Raw genomic sequence first — 11,372 nt, forward strand, 5'->3', positions numbered from 1 at the left:
GTGCGGGAGCACTGGTTGGTTGGGCCAATTAAGGTAGTATGTACATATGTACATGAATGTATAGTTAAAGTGACTATGCATATATGATAAACAGAGAGTAGCAGCAGCGTAGAAGATGGGTTGGGGGGGGGGGTGGGGGCAACACACAATGCAAATAGTCTGGGTAGCCATTTGATTACCTATTCAGGAGTCTTATGGCTTGGGGGTAAAAACTGTTTTTTCAATACCTTTAGAACCGTTTGTACTCTATTATGTTCTAAACCATTTTAAAATGTGCCATTTTTGCTAAATCACAACAACGTGAGTGAGGAAATCAGATTACACTTCTCTTGGCATGAGGGTCAGATAGCCAACTAACTTCCTCCTTTTAGTTAGATAAGAGAGATGGAGAAGAAAAGGAGTGAAAATGGCTGATGATCTGGTGTCTAAACAAAATGCCACTGCCCCAATTTGGATACATTTCGGATATAGACCCAACGGGAAAGGGGAACCCAATGACTTAATTGAGGTAATTTGCTATATTTGCCTGAAAGCAATAACAGCAAAAGGCAATACATCAAATCTGCACTCCCACCTCAGGGTACACCACCCACTGACCTATACAAGGCTTGGGATCACGAGCGTTGGGGCAGGGCCTCTCTTCACTGCCGTCGCCAACCCTATCTACATCAAGGCCGATAGGACCTTTTTCGGTATATACACCTCAATATGTGCAATTTTTATTATTTGTTATATTTTGATTAGCTTTTTAACCTCTACAGGATTGGTGGGTCCCCCGCAGGACGGTTGAGCTAACGACGGCTAATGTGATTAGCATGAGGTTGTAAGTAACAAGAACATTTCCCAGGACATAGACATATCTGATACTGGCAGAAAGCTTACATGCTTGTTAATCTAACTGCACTGCCCAATTTACAGTAGCTATTAGAGTGAAATAATACCATGCTATTGTTTGAGGAGAGTGCACATTTATGAACTTGAAAATGTATTAATAAACCAATTGGACACATTTGGGCAGTCTTGATACAACATTTTGAACAGATATACAATGGTTCATTGGATCAGTCTAAACTAAAACTTCGCACATACGCTGCTGCCATCTGGTGGCCAAAATCAAAATTTCGCCTGGGCTGGAATAATACATTATGGCCTTTCTCTTGTATTTCAAAGATGATGGTACAAAAAAGTTTAAATAAAATGCATGTTTTTTTTCTTTGCATTGTCTTTTACCAGATCTAATGTGTTATATTCTCCTACATTAATTTAACATTTCCACAAACTTCAAAGTGTTTCATTTCAAATGGTATCAAGAATATGCATATTCTTGCTTCAGGTCCTGAGCTACAGGCAGTTAGATTTGGGTATGTAATTTTAGGCGAAAAAATTGAAAAAAAGGGGGCGGATCCTTATTAAGACAGGTGGACATGCTATTTGCTATTTTTACTGTCCTATTTTAATACGGCAGCTACTGGTAATTTTAAAGGCCTATGGCTTTTTATTCTTGTTGCTCAACATGTTCAATATTCGATGCTAAACAAGTCTTAGTGTTGTATTTTGTGTTATTTCTTGTTTTTTTATATTTTGCTGGTGTGTCGTAGGCTACACTGTTTGCCCTTTTCACTCTCCTTTTTGGGTATAGCATGCAGCAACTGCAAGTAATTTAGATTCCACAAGGCCTAAAGGTTTTTTCTCTCGTTGTTGTTTTTCTTATTAAATATGTATTATCTTACTGTACTTGGAAGTTGTTTGTTTATATTTGAAGAAATGCAATGCCCTTTGTTCGTTTGTCGGCATGCGGAGTTAACACCTTGAGTCCCACACTATCAACAATGTTTTTATTGCTTTCGAAATAAACGTTTTATAAAAAGGTTGAAATTGTTGTATTGACTGCTTACTGTGTGCATTAATGAAAGAATGTTGAGCGTTAACCCTTTCCTGCCAGGGGGAATGTTCCATTTTTTACTGGACCATGACCTCGGTGTGCATCAATGAGAATAATTTGCTGGTGTCAAACATTCCATGGTACATATTTTGAAACTGAGAAATAAGTGAAAATGCGTATCATACGAAAATCTATTATTTTCTGCCAAAAATTTTTAGAATATTGAGTCTTCCTTATTTTGAAATCAGAACCTTTTACTGTAAATGACTTAGATGTTTTATTGACCAACAGTATTTTTCAAAAAATTATTTCTTATCTGGATAGTATATTAAACACATATCTGCACCAAAACAAATTGCAAATAGCATTTCGTTTTACAAATAATAAGTAATGACAAACAAGTGATATAATATTAATAAAACAAGAACTTTACTGAAAGAATAATCTTACGGGAATACATTGTCTCACTCAAACCTGAAAATGAAGACATTTAACATCTCTATCATAACCATGACATTATACAACGTTCATTTCAGGGCTACTTTCATTAAAATCGAACTGGAATTACAAAATACGAAAGAAATAAGGCATATAACAATTATTAGCTTTTACAACTTCAATTTCTACATTCAACTAGCATTTAATATATTACAGAACTGGAATAATTCCAAAAGCACAACTTTATTTTACAGTCATTACATCCTCAAGACCATTCGAGTTATGAATCAAACATGAAGGGAGGCTGGCATGCAAGATGTCTTGAATAAGAAAAGGAAAACGCATGGAAGAGGGGACATGCAGGAAAGGGAAACGTGCAAGAGAGAAAAGATTACTAGTGAACATCTGACCTTCATCTGACCTTCATCAGTCCCTTTACTAGTGCCTATTTCAACAATGAGTCACACTCACTTGAGTGCCACAACCTAAAGCAATTTTGGTCCTCTACGTGCAAAACCGTTTGCCCTCGTGTTCAGGTGCAACTCAAACAAATTGGATCATGTTTTCCTTTCTATCTTTCCTGTAACACAGCCAACCATTTTTAAAGGAGGCCTGTAGAAAAGATGGGCTTACAGTTTTCACAGACAAAGTCTGTCACAAGATGGATACCTGTCATTAACATCAATACCTCCTAACTGACGAGCAAGGTTCTCTCAATGTAATCTGGTTGCAACTAGTTTGCCAATTTTCCTTGCCATGTGCTGCGTGATTACACTGCCATTCTTGGAAGGAAAGGTAACTGTTGACAAATCCAATGTCAACACAGTGGGAAAAGTGTTGTCCAGCACTTCTGGGTCTTCTGCAAAACATTGTATGAGTTAATCAACTGGTCAGAATTGTCAACCCCACCCTTCTGTCTATTCTAAACGTGGATTACAGCAGACTGACGGACCACTTTCCTATTCCACACACCATCCTGTCAGACTAGCCTGGTCACTTGAGTGGAATCATTTGCATTGTTAAAATTGGAAATGCAAGTAACAGTATGTGTCAGTATGTGTGTCTCTCCATTGTATAGCCAATACATTGCCCCTACACCAACGCATATCCCCACACTCGGTTTGAAGCTCCCACTTTTTAAAGTGCTTAACAGTTTCCTGATGCGTTTGTTTCCTGTTTACCCTACAAGTCCCACATGCATTGAACCCCTGTTCTCTCAGACTATTTATGAGCACTGGCGATGCAAAGAAGTTGTCGAACCAAACGTTGTAACCCTGGTTTGCATATGGCACAACCATCCCAACTGCCGGTGTAAACATTGCAATCTAAAGTCTACCCTGTGTCAGATTGGCATCCCTTTAATATACTGCTTGAATCCTGATCTGCCCTTTGATTTGACCATGCGTTCATCTGGCTGAATTCTTTTTTTACATTTCATTGAACCTTTATTTAAGAAGGCAAGTCAATTAAGAACAAATTCTTATTTACAATGACAGCCTACCCCGGTCAAACCTGGACGACGCTGGGCCAATTGTGCACCACCCTATGGGACTCCCAATCACAGCCGGATGTGATACAGCCTGTATTCTGAACCAGGGACTGTAGTGATGCTTCTTGCACTGAGATGCAGTGCCTTAGACCGCTGCGCCACTCAGGAGTTACAGCCAAGTCTGTTTTAAGTGGTCAAGTAAGTACCGCAGATTTCTAAGCCGATCTGCATTATCCTCAGTGGCAGGATCCACGACATGTAAAGCAGCCAACAGAGCTTGAAGCGATTACGTGCCATGAAAGCTCTAGCCCAAGAACCCTAAAGAGACTTTGCACCCCAGTATCAATGAAGGTCAGGCAGTTTGGTAAATCCCATGTAAATGAGCAGTCCAAGGAAACAGTAGAATTCTGTAGGTGTAACCTCAAGCCACGCTCCGAGGGAATCACCATACAATGATCACTCCAAAACAAGACCCAAACCCTGACTATTTGTGAACCCACATACCTCTATCACCAATGCCTACGTGAAAAACAACAAGAAGTTCATCTCCCTTAGAGCGGGCAACCGAACTGCCTGAAATACAATGCGAAGATCTAAACCAACTGGACGTTCAGGCCTGAAAGGGATGGATTCCAGTGCCTGTGTATCAACATCATCATAGGACTGAAACGTGCTATCGGGCAAGACAGAGCGTTTACACTTACGGGGAAGTGGAGCACGAACTGAAAGACTTAAAGAGAAGATGAGAGAAAAAATAATAGTTAGTATACTCAATATATGAAAAAAAGACCCCTGCACTTTTTCCACATTTTATTACATTACAGCCTTATTCTAAAATTAATTAAATTGTTTGTTTCCCCCTCATCAATCTACACACAATACCCCATAATGATGAAGCAAAAACAAGTTTAGACATTTTTCCAAATGTATTAAAATAAAAAAACGGAAATATCAGATTTACGTAAGTATTCTGAAAAAGTCAAGAGGTCTGAATACTTTCCGAATGCACTGTATATATAAAAATAAAATGCAACATGTACCATGTTTCATCAGCTGAAATAAAAAGATCCCAGAAATGTTCCATACACACAAAAAGCTTATTTCTCTCAAATGTTGTGCACAAATTTGTTTACATCCCTGTTAGCGAGCATTTCTCCATTGCAAAGATAATCCATCCACATGACAGGTGTGGCATATCAAGACGCTGATTAAACAGCATGATCATTACACAGGTGCACCTTGTGTTGGGGACAATAAAATGCTATTCTAAAATATTTTGTTACATCACACAATGCCACCACCATAATCTGCCGCTAATGTTGTTTTAGGGAATTTGGCAGTAAGTCCAACCGGCCTCACAACCGGAGACCACGTGTAACCACGCCAGCCCAGGACCTCCACATCCGGCTTCTACACCTGCAAGATCGTCAGTCACCCGGACAGCTGAACTAACTGTGGGTTTCCACATGGATTTGTGTTGCGGAGCGGTTTGCTGATGTCAACGTTGTGAACAGAGTGGCTCATGGTGGTGGTGGGTTTATGGTATGGGCAGGCATACACTACCGGTCAAAAGATCCTTCAAATAGCCACCCTTTGCCTTGATGACAGCTTTGCACACTCTTGGCATTCTCTCAACCAGCTTCATGAGGTAGTCACCTGGAATGCATTTTAATTAACAGATGTGCATTCTTAAAGGTTAATTTGTGGAATTTCTTTCCTTCTTAATGTGTTTGAGCTAATCAATTGTGTTGTGACAATGTAGGGGGGTATACAGAAGATACCCCTATTTGGTAAAAGACCAAGTCCATATTATGGCAAGAACAGCTCAAATAAGCAAAGTGAAATGACAGTCCATCATTACTTTAAGTTATGAAGGTCAGTCAATGCGGGAATATTTCAAGAACTTTGAAAGTTTCTTAAAGTGCAGTCACAAAAACCATCAAGCGCTATGATGAAACTGTCTCTCATGAGGACCGCCCCAGGAATGGAAGACCCAGAGTTACCTCGGCTGCAGAGGATAAGTTCATTAGAAAACTTGCAGCCCAAATAAATGCTTCACTGAGTATGGCAGAATTTTCCCGCCAATATCAAGCAACTTCGCACAGCCATTGAAGAGGGATGGGACAACATTCCACAAGCAACAGCCTGATCAACTCTATGTGAAGGAGATGTGTCGCACTGTATGAGGCAAATGGTGTTCACACCAGATACTGACTGGTTTTCTAATCTACATCCCTACCTTTTTTTAAAAGATACAGCATCTGTGACCAACAGATGCATATACTGTATTCACAGTCATGTGAAATCCATAGATTAAGGCCCAATGGATTTTTTTCAGTTGACTGATTTACTTATATGAGAAAGATCTTTGAAATGTTGCATGTTGCATTTATATTTTTGTTCAGTGTATATGTCTGATAATAAATAACAATAACACATCATTTATAGTTACCTTCCAGTTGAAGAGCTTGGCTGAGAGGCCTCTGGTGGTGGCTTCTCAACTTCCTCTGTCTCCTTGATCTCCTTCTCTTCATCCTCGTCTTCTATGAGTAGCTCAGCATCAAGGGCATACATTCATGGTCCTCCTCATCCTGCAGGCCTTCTGCAGCAATGACCCGCTGCTCATCTGTCGTCAGTGTTCTCCTCATGGACTGCATTATTCACTGGTACTGATCTCCTCTGTCCATTTCTAAAACTTAAACATAAAATCAAACAATGAAAATGTACATTTCAAATGTAAACCAGTGACAACCCCTCCAAAGAATAGCCTAAGACTGACAAAAAGTTATATTTATAATACACTTCAGTACATGAAGCAGGGAACCAATGAAAGTGAAGTGTTTCTACAAGTTCTCAATTGCAAGGTGACAAAGTTACATTTTATTATCCAAAAGGTTTTCACAATAACATTTGAGAAAACAATGGCATGTAATTGCATATCTGACAGTCCATAACTGAAATAATATGATCATGTTTGCTTGTAAGTAGCAAAGTCACAAATCAGCTAGACCAGGAACATTTAGTTACCAAGCTGACCACCACAAAGTCATTATTTATAAGCTATTATCATAAGATTTAGGCTATAACATAACTTTCATTCTTCCAATCAACAGCCAGAAGGCTTCATATTTTATAAGAATCATATGATAAACAGACACCTAATTAGATATGGCCATGTAGCCACCACCGAGAAGCCACCCCCGCGATATGCAACTTTTCAGGGAAGTCAGGAACCAATATACACAGTCAACCGCCCCAAAGTCCCGTCTTCAGTCAGCTGTTCTTTCCACTCAAAATATATATATATATATATATATATATATATATATATATATATAAAAAGAGAGAGAGAGAGAGAGAGAGAGAGAGAGAGAGAGAGTCTGAAAGTTACTTTTTGGCTCACCTGACAAGGGGACTGGTAGATGAAAAAATCCACCAGCCAAGCATATTTTTTACTGGCCAAAATAATAAATTGCCTTTTTGTGTCACATATACATTCATTTCAGTACATTTCATTGAGATAATAAGTTATTATGTTGAATACAAACGTAATGAAGAGGCCAAAGCAAAATTTGAAAATAAATAATATTTTAATATATTGATCAACGGTTAATCAAATGAAGTTTATTTGTAGAGCACATTTAAAAACGACTGTAGTTCAACAAAAGTGCTGTACAGAGTGCAAAAACGGCAAACAGTGGGCACACAATGAAATAAACAAAACATATTAGATCCAATGAATAAGAGTACCGGTACATAGAAGTCAAAACAGGGCAACAATAATGGTAAGACACAATTAAGAGAAGTACAGTGGACTTGTTCTCCTGATACAAAGGGGAAGCAGGTCTACAAATCCTTTAATTTGAGTAGAAATACCCTGATAAAATACAGGTAAAATAGAGACTTATCAGATGATGGTTCATTTTAGCTGTGGCTAGATTTAATTTCCCAGCCTGAATACAACTGAATACAAGTCTTGAACTCAAAATTCTACTGAAGTATTTGCTATTAAATGTACTTAAAGATCAAACATAAAAGTACATTTGAAGGTTTTGTAAACCTATCAGATCCTTAACCATTTTAAATCAACTTAAACCTCCTCATCAGACTCTTCACTCTCTACCGCAATCACCCTCTTTGCACAGTCCATGAAGTCTGGCTTCCTGCTCCTGACAGAGTCCTTGTGCCACAGCATCCAAGCTTTTATCGGATCATACTCCCTGATCTCTGGAGAGGACAGCTGGGCAATAAGGAGATCTGACAGTGTATCAGACTTTAGGTTAGACCAACAATCGGTTTTCACCTGTTTCATGGTATTAAAACCTCTTTCACATTCAGCTGTGGAGGCAGGGAAGGACAGGACCAGGTCAACCAATGCCAGCAAATCAGGGCAGGATTGCTGATGGCCCCTGTTGACACGGAACCAGGACATCTTCTGCAGGGACTGGGGCTCTTGGTACATCAGCACCTTCAGGACAGTCCACTGGTCAGGGATCCTTTCAACGTGGATGCCAAAGGTCTCCAGGACAGGCTTGAAGTGGTCCACCAGGGTTTCCAGTTCAGTGTCACCAAAATCTAGAATAATTGTATACATTACAACAAGCATCATGCCGTTTTAATTCTCTATCTATAAATATATGATAATGAACCTGAACCTAACCTGACTGCCCTGTAATCCAAAACATAAAGTAACCTGCTGCTTCATCTCCTGACTCTGGCCAGTTGGTGAAGTTGACCAGCATGGTGGCACACAGGACCCCTACACTGTCGTCCTGGAACCTGTCAGTCATACTCTCGATTAGCCTGTGAAGCATTTTGTCCTGTGATGTGATGAGGGTCTTGCTGTCACCTCTTGTCAGCAAAATTCATTGTGGACTTCATCATGGGCCCTTCTCTGATGATAAAAGACTCATTTTACCATCCTTTCAGAATTTTCCTTTACAACTCACTCTCCCTCTCTTATTGACGTAATCCTTTCTCTTAATTAATGTAAGTATTTCTTATTGCAGCTTAAATAGACATACCTGGTTTTGTACTTCTTAAGTACTGCCTGTGTTGAGCACAAGGAGCTGTGGGCTTCTGCTATGGTGATGGTGGACCTCTGCAGACAGGCAGACAGGTTGCTTAGGTGTGTTAGTGTGTCATGCAGGAAGCCACAGAAGCGGATAACAACAGCCTCCCTCGCAGTACTGTAGTATTTCCTGGCCTTGGCCTGCTGGACACCTCAGACATTTTGGTCATCAGCAGATTGAATCTGAAATACATAAAGAAAAAGACATACAAATAGACAATTAATTGCTGTCCAAAAAAAAACTATATTAGATATGACACATTTTGTCAGTGTATCAAGCATTGAAACATGATGTTACCAATTGTAATCATGTTTGTTGTTATTTACTGAAATTACATATTGATGATGACTTTTGGAGTACTTAACATAGCAATCTAGAGCCACTACGTGTTCCAGGTGCTGGACAAGCCCCTGGTAACCTCGCAGGAAGTGGTCCAGTGCACGCAATAGGTGTCGTACCCATCGGGTCCCGCCAATTCTGGTGGGCACCAGTGGTGTGTGCCCAAGAGCCTGGAAGCTGTTTACCAGGTTTGCCCTGTTCAGTGGACTGGTGTGGTAGAAGGTGTAGAGCCCACTGAGGAGGTCTTCTACTTTCTGAAACATCACGTTGGACTGGATGGCATCAGAAAAGGTCAGTTCAAGGCGGTGTGCCATACAGTGGATGTCGATGATGTAGGCCCTGTCCCCCTTCAGCCGGCTGACCACACCATTCTTGGCTCCGATCATCACAGCAGCTCCATCTGTTCCCAGAGCGACCAACTTGCTTCCCCACTCATCACACACTCCCTTCACGATGGCACTGATGGCGGTGCTTATGTGTGCCACGTCTGCCTTCTCAACTGACTTGATGCCAACAAACTTCGACTCGATCTTTCCCTTGTGACAGAATCTGACAAACTAGCTCCTTCTCTTTCACAGAACTGTCTGTGGAGCCATCTGACATGAGGGAGAGAAATTTGGTGTTTTTCAGATTCTCTCTGATGTTGTTTCTCTCCACCTCTGCAATATGGTGCATGAACTCTTTGGCCTGCTTCTCATTTCTACATGTTGAGCCCATAGCGATTCCTTTTTTTTTTCATCCAAACTGCAAAAATAAAACATCAAATTAATTTCTATAATAATTAATTATACAACCATGTTATCCAATATTGGCAGTTGATTGTGCTAAATTAGCCTTCTACCCTTTGTTTACTTAAGGATCAACACTATAAGGCTGGTAAAGTCAATTGTGTCACAATGCTTTAAAATGTTAACAGCATCTGGAGACAAACATTGAAATAGAATGTTACAGAGCCATAGGAAAGCATGGCGAGCCATGTCAGCATCAGTAGGCCAATACTTTTATGGTATTTATACACTATTTTGAGGTGAACCAAAGCTTATCAAGAGCTGAGAAATAACCTACAATACTGGACCACGTCTGCTAAATAGACTTGAAAAAACTAGCTGCAAAAGTACTAGTCTAGCTACAAGAGTAACAACATTTTCACTTACTCGCACATCCAGTTGAAAACAGAAAGTGGTCTCGCCTTCTTGCCAATGGCATGTACAGTCCTAAACAATGCTCTGACATTCCCATTAGCGCCATCACAGAGGGTGTCAAGAGGAGAGGTTCTGATTTAAGCCCGGGACACAGACATGCAGGCAATGTGACACTTGCTGTGTTCATGGTCACGAATGTTCTCCAGCTTCATTGTTTTATTTCCGATGACAAATTAGTTGTTTCTGCTTTTAACTTTAGCATACTGGCGACACACAGAACAACTCATCACCACAGCCTCAGCATCATACTGTAGCCAGCCTCTTGAAACTACGTTATCTACAAACCTCCATTTCTCACAAAACTTTCTTTTTTTTATGTGATTCGTCCTCCTTTTCGTCGGTGGGTTTTCGTTTCAAAGGTTGGCTTACTCCAGGTAAATGTCACCACATAACAGCTATTTAATTAACGGTAGCTAGCAGCAGACCCGTGGCAAGTGAGCGATATCGAGTATCTGATGTCCTGTGCGGTAAACAGTGCCGCGAAACGAGGAGCACGAGAGACGGTCTGTGGTAGGCTAGCAAACATGAGTCATTTCCTCGAGCCATCATGCAACATTTTATTACATGACTATTTTGGTACAAACATTTACCCCCCCAGTGTGGTGGATAGCCTTCTGACATTTCCTCGACAAAACTATATATATATATATATATATATATATATATATATACTGCTCAAAAAAATAAAGGGAACACTTAAACAACACATCCTAGATCTGAATGAAAGAAATAATCTTATTAAATACTTTTTTCTTTACATAGTTGAATGTGCTGACAACAAAATCACAGAAAAATAATCAATGGAAATCCAATTTATCAACCCATGGAGGTCTGGATTTGGAGACACACTCAAAATTAAAGTGGAAAACCACACTACAGGCTGATCCAACTTTGATGTAATGTCCTTAAAACAAGTCAAAATGAGGCTCAGTAGTGTGTGTGGCCTCCAC

The 11,372-nt window shown here is 40.0% G+C and overlaps 1 protein-coding gene across 3 annotated transcripts; it reads right to left on the minus strand.

Moving 5' to 3' along the window:
* Positions 1 to 7,419: 7,419 nt before the first annotated feature.
* Positions 7,420 to 10,901, minus strand: LOC106588150 (zinc finger protein 862). Of its 3 annotated transcripts, none has more exons than XM_014176843.2 (5): positions 10,375 to 10,901; positions 9,268 to 9,964; positions 8,834 to 9,063; positions 8,503 to 8,703; positions 7,420 to 8,384 (listed from the first exon to the last, which is right to left on the minus strand). In XM_014176843.2, exons 4-5 carry the CDS (start codon positions 8,621 to 8,623, stop codon positions 7,900 to 7,902), a joined length of 606 nt encoding a protein of 201 aa, XP_014032318.1. In that variant the 5' UTR covers positions 8,624 to 8,703; positions 8,834 to 9,063; positions 9,268 to 9,964; positions 10,375 to 10,901; the 3' UTR covers positions 7,420 to 7,899. The 3 variants fall into 3 exon arrangements, with proteins under 3 accessions (XP_014032318.1, XP_045565161.1, XP_045565162.1); XM_045709205.1 differs by having other exon boundaries at positions 9,340 to 9,964; positions 10,375 to 10,900; XM_045709206.1 differs by lacking the exon at positions 10,375 to 10,901 and having other exon boundaries at positions 9,247 to 9,320.
* Between the last annotated feature and the right edge of the window lie 471 nt (positions 10,902 to 11,372).

Source organism: Salmo salar, chromosome ssa27 (assembly GCF_905237065.1).
Source record: "Salmo salar chromosome ssa27, Ssal_v3.1, whole genome shotgun sequence".
Lineage (NCBI taxonomy): Eukaryota > Metazoa > Chordata > Actinopteri > Salmoniformes > Salmonidae > Salmo > Salmo salar.